The 19,339-nt window shown below is 39.1% G+C and overlaps 1 protein-coding gene across 5 annotated transcripts in view; it reads left to right on the forward strand.

Moving 5' to 3' along the window:
* The window catches only part of ARMC8 (armadillo repeat containing 8), a 181,132-nt gene that overhangs the window by 105,584 nt on the left and 56,209 nt on the right, over positions 1 to 19,339 (forward strand). For all 5 annotated transcript variants that reach the window (XM_084640229.1, XM_084640230.1, XM_084640231.1 and 2 more), the window contains 2 exons: positions 12,435 to 12,510; positions 12,605 to 12,695. In XM_084640229.1, coding sequence (XP_084496355.1) covers positions 12,435 to 12,510; positions 12,605 to 12,695 — 167 coding nt within the window. The remainder of the gene's footprint in view (positions 1 to 12,434; positions 12,511 to 12,604; positions 12,696 to 19,339) is intronic.

Raw genomic sequence — 19,339 nt, forward strand, 5'->3', positions numbered from 1 at the left:
ATTTGTGTGTCCCTCCCCAACGGTCGTCATAATGATAGATGCCTCTCTGCTAGGGCGGGGAGTACATCTAGACAATAAACAGGACTCTGTGTTTTGTTACCAATTGATGTTTAATTGCTTTCTTCCAAATTTTGAAGAGTATTATAGGTCCTTTAAAAAAAATAAATAAGTAGCTTTTTCAGGAACTATTAATATTCACCCACAGATTTCTTAGCCCCAATAAACCAGATGTTCAGATCAGACTTAGCAGTTTGTTTTTATTTTTATTTTGTTAATCATGTTTATTATGGTAGTGTCTAAGGGCCAGCAAAGAGTGGGCCCCGTTGTACTGGTGCTGTATAATTGAGCCCTTTTCCAAAGAGCTGACAATCTAAATAGACCTGACAGACACAGGATGGGTGATGAAGTAGAACATACAAACAGAGTGAGCAAATGTGTTGGCAGCAAATGTCATGTTAGTTCCATGGTTTTTGGTGGGTTTACTTAGGAGTGGAATCAGCTAAAAAGAAGTGAAGGGTTGAGGGCAAGGGGGAATAAGGCTGGGGAGAAGAGTATAAGAGAGGCAGGTGTGGAGTGAAATTGAGAGGAAGAGAGTGCTCCAACCTTCTTTCTCCCTCCCTCGCAAACAGCCAATCAGGCCACGGCAGAGAAAGTCCAGTCAAAACTGTAGAAAGTTCTCTGAACATCCACATGTCTGTGCTTTATCACTTAGCTCAGAGTAGGCATATGTTTTCTTTTAAAAAAATATATATTTAGCTACATTTTTATATAGAGAGAGTGAGGGAGTTTTTATAATTGTACAGGGACATTTTTTTATTGTTTCATCATGTCTGGACAACTTCAGAGTATATTTCCAAAACTCCCAGAAATAGTATCAAGTCTGCAGCATTTATCTGAGTTAATGGGTTTTTGCCTTCAATTGTTTTAATTACATCATCACATACTAGGACTCCTTGCACACTGACTGCTGAGCTTTTTGGAAAATCTGACCCAAACCATGGGTGTTGAGCCATTCTGAAAATTCTGGCCTTAGGGCTTGGTTTTCAGAAGAGCCAAGCACTCACTACTCCATTTGAAGTTAATGGGAGCTGTGAGTGCTCAGCATACTTGAAATATGAGACTTTAAGACTCACTATGAGTCTCTAGTTGGGCCTCCAAACACTGAAACATTACAATTAGTTGATTCTTCTGCAAATTTTGGCTCTAATTACTCCTGTTCAGTTCCCATCTGTACAATGTGGCTAAAGTTTATCTAATTCACAGGGTTATTATAAAGATAAATTAATGTTTGAGGTGCAAATGCTATAATCATGAGTGCCATAGGAAAGCCCATGAAGATATTTATAATTATGTATTCGGTGTGCAGTAAATGAGGTATGGAGGCCCTATTCTGAATATTGAGGAATAAAAAAATACTGAACTGTTGCTTCGTTTCATCATCCGTGCTGTGCACTGAATGAGGAAGGGGTCCTGTGGAAAAATAACATATGATCATGTAATGAGACTCTATGATGATATATACCCACAATAGGCAAAATTAAGTTTCCTTGTGCAACCCTGATTTTAGCATTCCCTAAATTGAGTGTTTTGTTCTATTTTTAACGTCCTTTTAATATAGGTTAGTATTTTCCTTATCTTTAACCAGGTACTGATACGAAGTTTATCCTTTTGTTCTTTCTTAGTTCACTCAATACCTGGATCATTTTTATTTTCTTGCAATAAAGTTTTCATGGTGGTTCAGTTAATTATTATACATTTTGCCTGGGTTTAGTTTTTGGGTGTTCACTTCACATTGACTCTCCATTTTATAAATTAAATATTTCATCTTGGTTTTTCATTAGGGCTGTCAAGCGATTAAAAAAATTAGTCGCCTTTAATCGCATGATTAAAAAGATTAATTGTGTGATCAGGCTGTTAAACAATAATAGAATACTATTTATATAAATATTTTTGGGTGTTTTCCACATTTTCAAATATATTGATTTCAGTTACAACACGGAATGTAAAGTGTACAGTGTTCACTTTATATTTATTTTGATTTCAAATACTTGCACTGTAAAAAAACAAAAGAAATAGTATTTTTCAGTTCACCTAATACAATACTGTAGTGCAATCACTTTATCATGAAAGTTGAACTTACAAATGTAGAATTATGTACAAAAAAACCTGCATTCAAAAATAAAACAGTGTAAAACTTCAGACCCTACAAGTCTACTCAGTCCTCCTCCTTGTTCAGCCAATTGCTCAGGCAAACAAGTTTGTTTACATTTGCAGGAGATAATGCTGCCCGCTTCTTGTTTACAGAGTCACCTGAAAGTGAGAACAAGCATTCACATGGCACTGTTGTAGCCGGCGTTGCAAGATATTTACATGCCAGATGCGCTAAAGATTCATATGTCCCTTCATGCTTCAAACACCATTCCAGAGGCCATGCATCCATGCTGATGATGGGTTCTGCTCGATAACAATCCAAAGTAGTACAGGCCAACGCATGTTCATTTTCATCATCTGAGTCAGATGCTACCAGCAGAAGGTTGATTATCTTTTTTGATGGTTCGTTTTCTGTAGTTTCTGCATCAGAGTGTTGCTCTTTTAAGACTTGTGAAAGCATGCTCCACACCCTGTGCTGATCAGATTTTGGAAGGCACTTTAAATTCTTAAATCTTGGGTTGAGTACATACGAATGTTTAGTATATCCGGCTCATAAATGCCTTGCAGTGCCAGCTACAAAAGTGCCATGCGAACGTCTGTTCTTACTTTCAGCATTATCTCCTGTAAATGTAAACAAACTTGTTTGTCTTAGCGATTGGTTGAACAAGAAGTAGGACTGACTGGACTTTAGGCTCTAAAGTTTTACATTGTTTTATTTTTGAATGCAGTTATGTAACCAAAAAAAATCTACATTTGTAAATTACATTTTCACCATAAAGAGATTGCACTGCAGTACTTGTATCAGGTTAATTGAAAAATACTGTTTCTTTTATCATTTTTACAGTGCAAATATTTTCAATAAAAACAATATAAAGCAAGTACTGTACACTTTGTATTCTGTGTTGTAATTGAAATCAATATATTTGAAAATGTAGAAAAACATCCAAAATATTTAATAAATTTCAATTGGTATTCTATTGTTTAACAGTGCGATTAAAACTGCAATTAATCGTGATTAATTTTTTTGTTAATCGTGTGAGTTAACTGTGATTAATCGACAGCCCTATTTTTATATAAATGTTGTCGTGCTCAGCATTAATGAAAACTGAAGAAGTGATTTAATCAATATTTATTTCAGAATAAATAGCATGTCCCTTTTATTGTGTTTGTGCAAATATTTAACTCTGTAGATGGTCCTGTGATTATGGTTACTTAGCAACAGAACTTTCCCTTTAAGTTCTGAGACTTTCACACAGAAGTTGTTCAGTGTCCATAACACATTAAAATCGCCTCTGGTTTTAAATCGACCTAGATCGATCTACATGGTACAATTACACTTTTCTTAGTACTAATAATATGAAGCAGTTATTTAAAACCACTAGTGTATTTATATTTAATAAAATAACTTTAACAGAAATATGGAATAACTTCTCAACCAGGATAAAAAGAGCAAGTTTGCTGGTAACCTGAGATTTGGCAATTAATTTCTCAGCTTGGAATCTCCTCTTTCCGTAAAACATAGAAATAGCTTGTGTTTCTTGTGTCTAGGGTCAATAATGACCATTGATATATAATGACAATTGATATAGAATATTTCTGTTAATAAAATCCATGCTTTATGGATGTTGTTTCACATATTACAAATTCTACGTGCACGAGATATCTGAAAGAGTTGTTTCATCTACACACACATAAGTAATTCTAGGGACTTGATGAGAAAGAGTTCCATCAAGCCAGCAGAGGAAAAACATTGTAGCAGAAGGTTGTAGTGAGTTGAGTGCTTCATCTTCACTGGCACACTTTGCCAGAAAGCATTTTCATGGGGCTGTCAGGAACCACGAACCGTTCCTCATAGATACTTTACCCTTTCCTTTTCCCCTATAGTAACTGACTAGCTCCTTTTTACTTGGTGTTATTAAGGGGAATTACTTCAAACAGATGGGTCCTACAAGTCATCCAGAAAGGATATCCTACTCCAAGCTGCTTCCCCTAAACTCCTTACCCATCCCTTTTCAGGAAGCCTTCTCATGAGAAAATGCAGAGAGCCTTCCTCCTTTATTTGGAAACATAGTTTCTTCAGCAGCTTCTGGATAAGGGGCTCTCCTTTTTTCTTGGCAATAAGGATATAATGGGAAGAGATTTTTGCCCTATCCTGGATTTAAGAAGGTAGAATAATTATATCCAACAATTCAGATCCCATATGGTGGGTGTAAGTCAGCAGGATTTGTTTGGGGCTCAACCTCAAAGGCAGTTAATTTCATGTTTCACTCAGACTGTCTATGTATGCAGTGTAGTTGTAGCCATGTCAGTCCCAGGATATTAGAGACACAAGGTGGGTGATGTAATATCTTTTATTGGACCAAAGGAGTTAGTCCAATAAAAGCTATTACCTCACCCACCTTGGCTGTCTAACTATGCTGCAGTCCCCATTACTTGTACTTGGTTCTACTCTTTGGTCTTTTAGCAACCCCAAGACTCAAGGGTTTCATTGTAATGAAAATTTAGCAGCCCTGACACAAAAACCTATTTACTTATTTTTACCTTACCCTGATAAGGAAAATACAAATGATTCTTCTGTGTTTAATTTTTTTTAAAAAAAACCTATCCCTGTTCATGTGTGATTTTTGCAAGGCTGGCTTATCTATGTGATTAGCCAAAAGAGCTCTTTCCACAAGGAGTGAAGTATAATTTGGACAATGCGTATAAATGTTTTCAGTTCCTTGGGCTCAGGATCAACCACAAGAAAATGAACATTCATTGTCACTCAACCCCTTGAGTTCACAAGGAGCCATTGTGGGCTCCACTATGCAACAACTGGCAGACTGATTCCTACAAGGTTTGAAAGTCAGTTGTCCTATGTGAGAAGGGCAAAAATAATTTGACTGGCATGGCGCACTTTCCTTCCTTGTTTTGAGGACAAGTCTGTGCGCTTCTTGACAAACACACTGCCAGCATCTACTCACTATTCACTCCATGAGTAAGGAGGAACTTGATTCATCCACCAAAGTCAGGAAGTGTCCAACTTCTGGAAAAAGAAAAGGAGTACTTGTGGCACCTTAGAGACTAAGGCGGCAAATCGGCAGCAGCTTCTTCCTTTTCCCATCGGCGACAGCAGTTTTTTTCACTGCTTGGAATGGCAAAAACTGTAGAGCCGGCCCTGCTCTTCTTGTCCTCCTTGGTTTTGATACTCTCTGTCCAGTCCTGGCTCTCTACTGACCCCTCTAATTGTATTTTCAGTGGTCTGTTTGATTCACCACCCCTAACTTCAACTCTTCCAAAAGCCTCTGTCTTTTCTTTCTCTGTTCTCTAGCATCAGGTAATCTGATGAATGGCTCAGAAATTTCTCCCAACTCCAGACCCAGCTCCCTTTGTCTAAACCCACATCTTAGACTCCTCATGATCTCCTATTTAAATTCACCATAGCCAAAACGGAGTTCTTGATCTTCCCCTCTCCACCCTACCAATATCTTCTCCCCCAGGTTGGGAGGCCAAGGTTGACTGAATAGCAATAATCAATTTTATTTTGCTATATTGAAAAGACTGTCTTATATCATATGGTATGTTTATAGGTAGAGTAGCAAAAGCAAATACCAAAAGCAACATGAAAACCCACCCAGTATACACTTACACAATATTATTTTTAATGTCATTGTATAATAGCAATGGTGGTAGTGCAGATAACAGTAATGATATATAATCTAGGGCTGTCAAGCAATTAAAAAAATTAATTGCGATTAATCATGCTGTTAATAATACAATACCATTTATTTAACTATTTTTGAATTTTTTCTACATTTTCAAATATATTGATTTCATTTATGATACAGAATACAAAGTGTACAGTGCTCACTTTATATTTATTTAGATTCCAAATATTTGCACTGTAAAAAACAAAAGAAATAGTATTTTTCAGTTCATCTAATACCAGTACTGTAGTGCAATCACTTTATCACGAAAGTTGAACTTACAAATGTAGAACTAACTGCATTCAGAAATAAAACAATGTAAAACTTTAAAGCCTAAAGTCCACTCAGTCCTACTTCTTATTCAGCCAATAAGCTTTGCGAACAGGGAACGCTAACAGGAATTTTCGAGAGGGAGTTCTCCAGGTGAAGGAGGAGCAAATACGGGACCCTTGGGGTAAGTCGCTGTCTGTAGTGTGTGTTTGTGTTTGGGGGTTATGTGCTGTGTGCTGAGCTTGTGTGTGTGTGTTTGTTTGAAGGACCGTGTGCTGTGGCTGGCAGTTGGAAGCTGTGAGCTTCTAAACAAGGTTTGAAATCATAGAATCATAGAATATCAGGGTTGGAAGGGACCTCAGGAGGTCATCTAGTCCAACCTCCTGCTCAAAGCAGGACCAGTCCCCAACTAAATCTTGAAGCCTCTGTTCATTGGCTGAGCCTTAGGCAGGGGGCGGGGCTATCAAGGAGGCCAGGGCTTTATAAAGCAGTGAGCAAGCAACCAGGGAGTTTCGAGAGGGAGTTTGGAACCATATGGTGACTTGCCTGCCTGGTGTGAAGGTTGTGGATCTCTCGAGGCATCTAGATAGACTTAGGTGTAGGGCTGGGGAGGAGCCGGTGGTCATGGTACATGTAGGTACCAATGACATAGGGAAGGGTAGAAGAGACGTCCTGGAGGTCAAATTTAGGCTGGTAGGAAAGAGACTGAAATCCAGGATCTCTATGATGGCATTCTCAGAAATGCTACTGGTTCCATGGGCAGGGCCACTTAGGCAGGTAGAGCTGCAGCATCTCAATGCGTGGATGAGACAATGGCGTAGAGAGGAGGGGGTTAGATTTATTAGGAACTGGGGAAACCTTTGGGATAGGGGGAGCCTATACAGGAAGGATGGGCTCCACCTAAACCAAAGTGGATCTGGACTGCTGGCATTTAACATTAAAAAGGTTGCAAAGCAGTTTTTAAACTAAGAGATGGGGGAAAGCCGATTGCTGCAGAGGCGCATGCAGATCGGAGAGAGACTTCTCTTAGAGGAGAATTTACTGGTAGAGATTCTCTAGGGTTTAGACAGGAGGAGGGGATGAAAGAGGACAAAGTATGGGCCAGATCAGACGAGAAACATTCACCTAAAGAATCTGACACATCAGAAAAGGGCAGACAAATAAACAGTGACAAGTTTTTAAAGTGCTTGTACACAAATGCTAGAAGTCTAAATAATAAGATGGGTGAACTAGAGTGCCTAGTGTTAAAGGAGGATATTGATATAATAGGCATCCCAGAAACCTGGTGGAGTGAGGACAATCAATGGGACACAATCATTCCAGGGTACAAAATATATCGGAAGGACAGAAAAGGTCATGCCGGGGGGGAGGAGTGGCACTATATGTGAAAGAAAATGTAGAATCAAATGAAATAAAAATCTTAAATGAATCCACATGTTCCATAGAATCTCTATGGATAGTAATTCCATACTCTAATAAGAATATAACAGTAGGGATCTATTATCGACCACCTGACCAGGACAGTGATAGTGACAATGAAATGCTAAGGAAGATTAGAGAGGCTATCAAAATAAAAAGCTCAATAATAGTGGGGGATTTCAATTATCCCCATATTGACTGGGTACATGTCACCTCAGGACGAAATGCAGAGATGAAAATTTTACAATAGTTTAAATGACTGCTTCGTGGAGCAGCTGGTACAGGAACCCACAAGGGGAGAGGCAACTCTCGATCTAGTCCTGAGTGGAGCGCAGAATCTAGTCCAAGAGGTAACTATAACAGGACCGCTTGGAAATAGTGACCATAATGTAATAACATTTAACATTCCTGTGGTGGGAAGAACACCTCAACAGCCCAACACTGTGGCATTTAATTTCAGAAAGGAGAACTATGCAAAAATGAGGAGGTTAGTTAAACAAATTAAAAGGTACAGTGACTAGCGTGAAATCCCTGCAAGCTGCATGGACACTTTTCAAAGACACCATAATAGAGGCTCAACTTAAACGTATACACCAAATTAAAAAACACAGTATAAGAACTAAAAAAGAGCCACAGTAGCTTAACAACCATGTTAAAGAAGCAGTGAGAGATAAAAAGGCATCTTTTAAAAAGTGGAAGTCAAATCCTAGTGAGGTAAATAGAAAGGAGCATAAACACTGCCAAATTAAATGTAAAAATGTAATAAGAAAAGCCAAAAAGGAGTTTGAAGAACAGCTAGCCAAAAACTCAAAAGGTAATAACAAAATATTTTTTAAGTACATCAGAAGCAGGAAGTCTGCTAAACAACCAGTGGGGCCCCTGGACGATGGAGATACAAAAGTAGCACTTAAAGACGAGAAAGTCATTGCAGAGAAACTAAATGAATTCTTTGCTTCAGTCTTCACGGCTGAGGATGTTAGGGAGATTCCCAAACCTGAGCCGTCTTCTGTAGGTGACAAATCTGAGGAATTGTCACAGATTGAAGTGACACTAGAGGAGGTTTTGGAATTAATTGAGAAACTTAACAGTAACAAGTCATTGAGATGAGATGGCATTTACCCAAGAGTTCTGAAATAACTCAAATGTGAAATTGCGGAACTATTAACTATGGTTTGTAACCTGTCCTTTAAATCAGCTACTGTACCCAATGACTGGAAGATAGTTAATGTAACGCCAATATTTAAGAAGGGCTCTAGAGGTGATCCTGGCAATTATAGACTGGTAAGTCTAATGTCAGTACCAGGCAAATTAGTTGAAAGAATAAAATTGTCAGACGCACAGAAGAACATAAATTGTTGCGCAAAAGTCAACATGTTTCAGAGTAACAGCCGTGTTAGTCTGTATTCGCAAAAAGAAAAGGAGGACTAATACAGACTAACACGGCTGTTACTCTGAAACCTGGATTTGTGTTGGAAATGGCCCACCTTGATTATCATACACATTGTAAGGAGAGTGATCACTTTAGATAAGCTATTACCAGCAGGAAAGTGGGGTGGGAGGAGGTATTTTTTTCATGCTTTGTGTGTATATAATAAGATCTTCTAAACTTTCCACAGTATGCATCCGATGAAGTGAGCTGTAGCTCACGAAAGCTTATGTTCAAATAAATTGGTTAGTCTCTAAGGTGCCACAAGTACTCCTTTTCTTTTTGAAAAGTCAACATGGTTTCTGTAAAGGGAGATTATGTTTTACTAATCTATTGGAGTTCTTTGAGAGTCAACAAACATGTGGACAAGGGGGATCCAGTGGACATAGTGTGCTTAGATTTCCAGAAGGCCTTTGACAAGATCCCTCACCAAAGGCTCTTACATAGATTAAGTTGTCATGGGATAAGAGGGAAGATCCTTTCATGGACTGAAAACTGGTTAAAAGACAGGGAACAAAGGGTAGGAATAAATGGTAAATTTTCAGAATGGAGAGGGGTAACTACTGGTGTTCCCCAACGGTCAGTCCTAGGACCAATCCTATTCAACCTATTCATAAATGATCTGGAGAAAGGGGTAAACAGTGAGGTGGCAAAGTTTGCAGATGACACTAAACTGCTCAAGATGGTTGAGACCAAAGCAGACTGTGAAGAACTTCAAAAGGATTTCACAAAACTAAGTGACTGGGCAACAAAATGGCAAATTAAATTTAATGTGGATAAATGTAAAGTAATGCACATTGGAAAAAATAACCCCAACTATACATACAGTAGGATGGGGGCTAATTTAGCTACAACTAGTCAGGAGAAAGATCTTGGAGTCATCGTGGATAGTTCTGTGAAGACGTCCACGCAGTGTGCAGTGGCAGTCAAAAAAGCAAATGGGATGTTTCGGAATCATTAAAAAAGGGATAGAGGATAAGACGGAGAATATCTTATTGCCCTTATATAAATCCATGGTACGCCCACATTTTGAATACTGCATACAGATGTGGTCCCCTCATCTCAAAAAAGATATACTGGCATAGAAAAGGCTCAGAAAAGGGTAACTAAAATGATGAGGGGTTTGGAACGGGTCCCATATGAGGAGAGATTAAAGAGTCTAGGACTCTTCAGCTTGGAAAAGAGGAGACTAAGGGGGAATATGATAGAGATATATAAAATTATGAGTGGTGTGGAGAAAGTGAATAAGGAAAAGTTATTTACTTGGTCCCATAATATAAGAACTAGGGGCCACCAAATGAAATTAATGGGTAGCAGGTTTAAAACAAATAAAAGGAAGTTCTTCTTCACTCAGCGCACAGTCAACCTGTGGAACTCCTTACCTGAGGAGGTTGTGAAGGCTAGGACCATAACAGCGTTTAAAAGAGAACTGGATAAATTCATGGAGGTTAAGTCCATTAATGGCTATTAGCCAGGATGGGTAAGGAATGGTGTCCCTAGCCTCTGTTTGTCAGAAGGTGGAGATGGATGGCAGGAGAGAGATCACTAGATCATTACCTTTTAGGTTCACTCCCTCTGGGGCACCTGGCATTTGCCACTGTCGGTAGACAGGATACTGGGCTGGATGAACCTTTGGTCTGACCCAGTATGACCGTTCTTATGTTCCATTGCTCAGAAATACAAGTTTAGTTACAATTTGCAGGAGATAATGCTTCCCTCTTCTTTTTTACAATGTCACCTGAAAGTGAGAACAGGCGTTTGCGTGGCACTGTTGTAGCCAGTGTTGCAAGATATTTATGTGCCAGATGTGCTAAAGATTCATATGTGCCTTCATGCTTCAACCACCATTTTAGAGGACATGCATCAATGCTGATGATGGGTTCTGCTCGATAATGATCCAAAGCAGAGTGGACCAACAAGTTCATTTTCATCATCTGAGTCCGATGCTACCAGCAGAAGGTTGATTTTCTTTTTTGGTGGTTCGGGTTCTGTAGTTTCCGCATTGGATTGTTGCTCTTTTAAGACTTCTGAAAGCATGCTCCATATCCTGTGCTGATCAGATTTTGGAAGGCACTTCAGATTCTTAAATCTTGGGTCGAGTGCTGTAGCTATATCTAGAAATCTCATATTGGTACCTTCTTTGCGTTTTGTCAAATGTGCAGTGAATGTGTTCTTAAAACGAACATGTGCTGGGTCATCATCTGAGACTGCTATAATATGAAATATATGGCAGAATGTGGATAAAACAGAACAGGAGATGTACAGTTCTCCCCCAAGCGGTTCAGTCACAAATTTAATTAACGCATTATATTTTTCACGAGCATCATCAGCATGAAAGCATGTCCTCTGCAATGGTGGCCAAAGCATGAAGGGGCATACGAATGTTTAGCATATCAGGCACGTATATACCTTGTAATGGCTGCTAAAAAAGTGCCATGTGAGTGCTTGTTCTCACTTTCAGGTGACATAGTAAACAAGAAGCGGGCAGCATTATCTCCTGTAAGTTATAACCAAACTTGTTTGTCTGAGTGATTGGCTGAATAAGAAGTAGGACTGAGTGGACTTTAGGCTCTTAAGTTTTACATTGTTTTATTTTTGAATGCAGTTATATAACAAAAACAAATCTACATTTGTAAGTTACTCTTTCACAATAAAGAGATTGCACTGCAGTACTTGTATGGGGTGAATTGAAAAATACTGTTTCTTTTGTTTATCATTTTTATAGTGCAAATATTTTAATAAAAAATATAATGTGAGCACTGTACAATTTGTATTCTGTGTTCTAATAGAAATCAATATATTTGAAAATGTAGAAAAACATCCAAAATATTTTAATAAATTTCAGTTGGTATTCTATTGTTTAACAGTACGATTAATTGTGATTAATTTTTTTAATCAATACTTTTTTGAGTTAATCGCGTGAGTTACCTGAGATTAATCGACAGCCCTAATATAATTACAGCAGATTAGATAGCTTTAGTTGATTTTAATAGTGTAGATAAATTCAATTTATCTATGCACTGCTCTCAAAAATCCAGAAGGGATTTACGAGTACACGTCCTATTAACTTTTAGTCAGATTTATGCTCCTAACTCCTTTGGATGCTTCTGAAGCTCCCCCTCAAAGTATGCAGACATTATCATTGACTCTGTCATCCATGCCATTGGCAATAAGTCTTGCCAATGTTTGCGCAGTGTTGGCAGATGGCCTCTGCTCCTCATGTTCCCACCCATCAGTAATCACTTCCCCTGGATCTCACAAATGTGCAAAATACAACATACAGAGATAATATCCGATTTATCACAGAAGTGTTGAGCCATGTCCCCAGACACTTCCACCGGCCTCTTAGACACATCTAAATTTCATCATCAGCCAGTATTTCCAAAAGCCTAGTTAGCTTAAAATAGTGTAACACCGTGTGACTTATTTTGGGTTAATATTTGTGAAACATAAAGAAATGTAAATCCTATGTTTTTGTACAGGTTCGAATGCAAGCATTGAAATGCTTCTCAGTTCTAGCCTTTGAAAACCCCCAGGTATCAATGACTCTTGTAAATGGTAAGCTGAAAGCTTCAGTGGCTAATATGTTGTTCATTTTACAAATTAACTGAATTTGAATTATTTCCTGAATCCTCTTTTTCATTGTTTGCAGTTTTGGTTGATGGAGAATTATTACCACAGATTTTTGTGAAGATGTTACAAAGGGACAAGCCTATTGAAATGCAGCTCACCTCAGCCAAATGGTAATCCTCAACAGGAGCTACAGGGAGAGGGGCTGCAATGTAACCTAATGCTTAAAATTGCAACTCGTACGAATCTTCTTGTCATAAAATCCTAAGTGATAGAATTGGGTGAAATGTTAGTCTGTAGTCCATCTCCTTGCACTTATGCAAGATGAACTCTTGTACTCCTTTTAAAGTGTTGTTATTAAATAATAATTAGTATTTATATTATACTAGTACCCAAAGGTTCCCATTCAGGGTTAGGAGCTTCATTGTGTTGGACATGGTACAGATCTAGATAAGAGCTAATCCCTGCCCTGAAGGGTTTGCAGTCTAAAGTAATATTTACTTCTGAAGGCTTCTGGTGTTGCTGGAGACTCCTTGGAAATTATGCCATTGCTATTTAATATTACTGGTTAATATAAGATGTTCATCTTTTTAGTTTCAGCCTCTTCCATCTTCCCTTACTGCCATTCCCATGATCGTGGCCCTGTGCACTCTGCAGCTCAATGGAACCAATTTTCATAGCAGTAATTGCTAAATTCTTTATCAATATTAATTTATTCTGCTTCCATAGCCTGTCCTTCCCATCCCTCCTCCCTTCACGTCCCACACAACTACGATTCATAGTTGGAAAATGTGTCTGATTATGTTTAACAGTGATTATTTTGGTGGGTGGGTTTTTTCACGGTGCTCTTCAGGCATCCAGGATCCGCTCCCTGGAACTGTCCTCCTGGGAGAACCTTCTTCCCTTTGTTGTGTTAATTTCTATGGAATAAATGTGCCCAGAGACTCAGAAGTGTTAATGTGTCCATGTTGCTGTACAACACTAGACAGTTTGGGGTTCTGAGTACAGAGACCTCACCCTGTTTAGTTCTGTGGCAAACACATTAGAAAATGTGTGCCAAAATTTGGAAATGTATTGAGTAGGATAAACAAGAGAAGAAGAATCAAAACAAGATATAAAGCATTTTGATATTGAAATTGAACGGGTATGTAAAACAAATGTAATCAAAAACATATCAAATCCCCATTTTCAGAGAGGATGTTGGTTGGAGTCTTATTTTGTCAAGCAATCCTTCTCTTGGTGGGAAAGGAAAGGATTAGTTCTGCTGAATTTTAAGTTGTGAATGATAGGCACTCTTCCTGCCTTTGACAGAGCAAACAGATGCAAATAGGATAAGAGATAGGATAGTAAAGGTGGGGAAATATGTATTATTGTTGACTTTCTCAGGATACAGAGTGGCTGGGAAGTCACAGACAGATGCTCTGGGCTGGCAGTCAGGCCATAATAGCTGTTGCTCTGGACCCTATCTCACATTTCTGACAGTAGAACATCATTTAGCTGGTCATCTCAGTCTCCTTCACCAATCCTCCTCAGGCCAACCAGAGCTCGATGGGACAGCTCATCTCATTGTGCTGGTGCAGTTGGTCTCAAGATCAGGTGAAAAGCTGAGAGAGAGAGATAGTGGGAGATGAAAAGGAAGGGGAAGACAGAGCAGAATCTCACATGTATCAGGTCTCTACTGGTGTGCTAAAGTCTGGGTGTCACAGTCATCCTTGAAACTCACAAATGAAGGAAAATCTCTGGAGTGAAGCGGAGACCTGTTGGGCTCCTCCAGGAGTTTTTCCCATTTGATTCCCCACCCTTCCCCTCCCACCCCTGGCCAAAGTTTCTCTTTTTTGAGGACCCCAAAAGGAGTGGTGGGCAGGACAGTACATTCCCTCATTACTTGTCTGCCAATGAAGCCTAGTTTCTGACATCAGTTTTGGTCCATTAACTTCTAATTCCGTTTGCTTTTTGTTTACTAGGCACGATCTCAGCGTATTCCTTGGGTTGCTTTAGTAGACCTTTTTGTATGGACTAGTCCAGGCTTTTTGTCTTCCCTTTGTGCATCAACATATATTGTTATAGGTGATGGTAACATTTTACAAACTTTTACCCACTTTCCAATAATTCAGCCCACAATTAGGATAGGCCTGTTAGGCCTCAAGTATTACAGCACATCGTGTGTCCCAGTGGGTAGCCAGCTTCAGCAATTCATCTCCTTGGTTCCCCTATCCCCTGCTTCTGCACTGATCTTCAGGTATCTCAGCTTGTCATCCTATGTGGTGGAAGCTAGACTCCAGGTCTGGCTTCCTGAGCCACAGCTGCCTGGTCCCATGGAACAGTGCAGGGATCATGGACTGGAATCCAATTAACTTCCCCTTGTGAGAAAAGCTGAAAAGCAAAGGGAGTGGCAGGCTGGTCCTGGCTGGGCAGGGGAGCAGAAAGCAAAACTCCAGGCACCTGGACACAGCAAATTCTATGACAAGAGTTCTGAATTCTGTGGTATCTTGGAAAAATGCCAGATTCCAGAGTTGTGGAATTGTGGACTCAATGGGGTCTTTATTGAGATGCCACTATACTTCTCAAAATTACTGTTTGAGGCTGTATGTGTTCAAGTTAATCTCCATATACACAAGGACTATAAACATATTTCCTTTTTTTTTAAAGCTCAGTTTTTGGAGTATAATTCCATGGCAAGAACTGAATTTTGTTGTTTTTGAATGGTGTAATATATGGGGCCTTGCCTGTAACATAGAATAGAATATCAGGGTTGGAAGGGACCTCAGGAGGTCATCTAGTCCAACCTCCTGCTCAAAGCAGGACCAATCCCCAATTTTTGCCCCAGATCTCTAAATGGCCCCCTCAAGGATTTGACCCACAACCCTGGGTTTAGCAGGCGAATACTCAAACCACTGAGCTATCCCTCCCCCCAAACCATTTTAAGTAATTTGTTTCTTCCTGTTATGTTGTCATATTACTTTTTCTGGTACTGTATTTCTTCTGGAGGTGCCCAATCTAATCTCCAGTAGTGAGGTTGAACAGCTATCAGGAATTACAAATATTTGTTCAGAATTGTAGCAGTTTTGCCCACTTATTTCAGTATTTTGCCTTCACTAAAGGCATTTGAGAGAGGGAAATGGATGTACTTCAGATCAGTTAAAGCAGGCACCTCTGGAAAGGGGAGGAGCTCTGTCAAGTGTATCATACAAGTGCCTTGGGAGATGGGAGAGATCTGAGCACAGGGTGTGTACATCTTTAGGCTGTGATATCTGTAGAGAGTAATGCTTGTGTTAAATGAACAGGCTGCTCTGTCTCCTGCTTGTTGTCTCTGTCCTCCCCTATGTTAATCAGCAAGGTTCTCCATCCCATGAGTGGTTCCCCCGAGACCTGCCCTCTCCAGGTGGTTTTATTTTTTGCCTTGTTTCCTACTCCATCCTCTTCTTATCTGAGGTCTCTGTGTGATTGTCAGAACTCTGCAGTTTGTACTACACTCCGGGATCATTCACCCTTAGAGAGAGCACATTTACAGCATCTAGTTGAGTTATGTAGAAAACACCATGGAATGTGGGCACATTCTTGAAAAAAAGTTTTTTTTAATGATGTAATTAACCTCAAGACCTGTTCTATATCAGTAATTCTTAGTGAGAAATTATATTTTGAGATAATTTCAGGGGAAACCTTACCTCCCCTGCAGCCTTTCATGGACATCTGTGGAGTAAGCAAGAATCTGAAAACCACTGTCATCTCATAAAGACAGATCAAATACTTCAAAGACCATTGTCATGGACTGACTGAATGCTTTTAAAAGCAGCCAGCAGTCTCCTGCAAACCCGATAGCAATAAACGTTAACTTCTGCTGCTGTTCTCAGGTGCCGCCAGTTTCCCGTGGAAGGTTATATTTTCCTAAATTTAAACACCAGAGACACCATTTGAATTTTCCAAGGAACAAGTGTACATAAAAAATACAGTATTCGTAGAAAGTTTCAGAGTAGCAGCTGTGTTAGTTTTTATTCGCAAAAAGAAAGAGTACTTGTGGCACCTTAGAGACTAACAAATTTATTTGAACGTAAGCTTTCGTGAGCTGTAGCTCACAAAAGCTTATGCTCAAATAAATTTGTTAATCTCTAAGGTGCCACAAGTACTCTTTTCCTCTTGTAGCAAGAAATTCAAACTTTTACAAACAATTGTCTTGTATATTCTATTAATATACATAAAATATGTATTAAATTCTACTAAAATTCCTATATTTCAATAAAACACTAAATTGTTCAGGCCTGTCTCCAGAAGTTGGTCCAATAAAAGATGTTACCACATCCACCTTATCTCTCCGAAGCTTGAGTAACTGAGTATCGACTAGATGTTTTTCAGTATTGTAACAGCATGAGAGATGAATTATTTAAAGATTGATTAAAAGAATTTTTCTTGAATAAATGTAACTTTTAGTACAAGTATAAAACCAATTTTAGAAGATGCTGCTTTGTTTATTTGATTATATATATTGGGACTACGCGGTGCTGTTCAGTATAAAATATATGATTGTATAAGCAGAAGGACTCTTAGTTCTATGGAAACAACTATGCCAATATGGCATATTTCTACGATATCTTTGACTTTCACCAGCTCTGGAGATAAAATGTTCTATAGTAACATAGCAATTGCCATATTGGATTAAACCTCTGGTTGATCTAATCTCTTATTTGCTCTTTGACATTGGTCAATACTACAAGCTTTAAAAGAAGGTGCAAAGTACTGATATGCCCATGTGGGAAGATACTTCATGATCTCAAAGCAGTTAGTGGTTGGCTTGTGTTCTGAAACATGAATTTGTACCCCTTATAAATGTTTCCTGTTCATAATGTGGCTACTCTTATTATTCACGTCTAATCTTTTTATCTTAAAATCTTAGATATCTTCCTCCATTGCTAAAACATCTTCAGCCTCACAAGGAGCCTTGAAAACCTCCAATCGGCAGTTTTTACTGCAGACACTATTAGTTTACATAATTCTTTAGATAGATAGATAATTCTTTAGATTCCTTTCTAGGTTACAATGAGGTCCTGCCACTTTTCATCCACTTTGAGCAATTTAAAATTTCAGCCCACAGCTAGTTTGACAACATTGCCACATCTGTGATCAACTGTTACCACCACTGTTCTATTCCAGCACCCAGCTGATACAATCTTCTTTCTTCTCCTTGGCATCCTGTTGTCGTCGGCTGTTTCAACACACAGCTCTTGACTATGTAGCATGGGCTAAATATCATTCTGGTGCCTCTAATGCCATCTAACTCATTATGACTGAGCAGATGGTTCATCCTGTGCTGGATTTCCCAGCTATCATCTTGTGTTCAATGATACTGGACTTTTCTTGCCTTGATTTTCTTACCGCATAGGATTCTCAGATTTGGTGAATCTCAACTCTCTGCTGATACACCTACTGATTTAGTTTAGATGAGCTGAGATTAACCAGGTGCTTTTAATCTAGATCACTAGCAAGGTCTTTCAGTTTAGCATTAAGACTAGGTGTGCACTTGAACATTCTTGATTTTGGGGTAGGTAGCTGGTAAAAGAGGTCAGCAATCCAACAGACTGGGGATAGTGGATTGTTTTGGTATAGCTAGCAACCTTAAGTATTGGTCATTTTGATCTGATCCACAACTTCCTAGTTATGTAGTAAGCATTGCTGGTGTATAGAGAATAGAGTGCTGAGAATACTTAGTGCTTTCTGTAGCAGATGGTGCAATGCACCTTGGGATGTTCTCCAGGTGAACCTGGAAAGTAATAGGACTGGTTTGTGTGGTAACACTATCAGGGAATTTCTATGTATGCAGCAAAGGAAGAGTGACAATTTAGTTGCAGTCTGTCATGGTATAGGGGCCATGTTTAAACCATATTATGTGTAACCAGGAGCAAACTCTGCAATGGAACCTGGATTCATATTCAGTAAACAATCTGTAGTGTAGACAGGCCCATAAAGACAAAAGCTTTCTATAAGGAAACCAGTTCAGCCTAAAATATATATTTGTTCTAGTTACAAAAGCTCTTGAGGAAGGTGTGGGGGACACAAGCAGCCAAGAAGGCACTGATATGTGACACCAGAAGGCTCTTAGCAGCAGCATGTAGCTTGCTCAATTTTATGGTAAAACCCTCTCCCATGTGCTGGATCCAGCTCAGATAATGTACTTGTGGCCTATGTGGTATATTCAAGTTCTAAGCACTTTTTTAAAGTTTGTAGTCCTTATGTTCTCAGTTTTACAGACATTTTTCCCAGTGTGAACTAAATGAAAACCATTCTACACAGGTATTATCTATACTAAGTAAATATTGCAAATGTATTGCATCACCGTTTAACACCAGTTCAGTAGTATTGTTAACAGTGATAGCCTAAGTGTTAACCGGACACTTGCTGATGCCAATGTTGCTTAAACTGGCTCTGAGCAGATTAGATGACAAAGTGCTTAAAACATCAATGACATCCAGAAGCTGGTTTGTGCTGAGGCTCCCAGCGTTGCTAATAGTGGTGGATGTGAACCAGTGATGATAATGGCGGGAAACTTCTGCAAAACTTCACTAGTATAGACAGTGCTACAGGCACCTCCAGTATCCCTGCTGCTGTTCCTTCTACTGTAGAGGTAAAAAGCAACAATATATGGGCACTTAAAATGACTACGGGCAGTTTCACTGTTGCTATTCAACAGCTTTTGTGCCACTGACGGTTGGATGTTGCTGCAATGTGGGAAAGATAGGAGCAACAGCAGTGGTGGTCCTGATGATGTTTGTGGGAAGAGGAATTAAAACCATGCAGGGTTAATAGAGGGGAGTAATCCTACTGCCAA

The sequence above is a fragment of the Lepidochelys olivacea genome, assembly GCF_965140295.1.
Source record: "Lepidochelys olivacea isolate rLepOli2 genome assembly, chromosome: 9".
Classification (NCBI taxonomy): domain Eukaryota; kingdom Metazoa; phylum Chordata; order Testudines; family Cheloniidae; genus Lepidochelys; species Lepidochelys olivacea.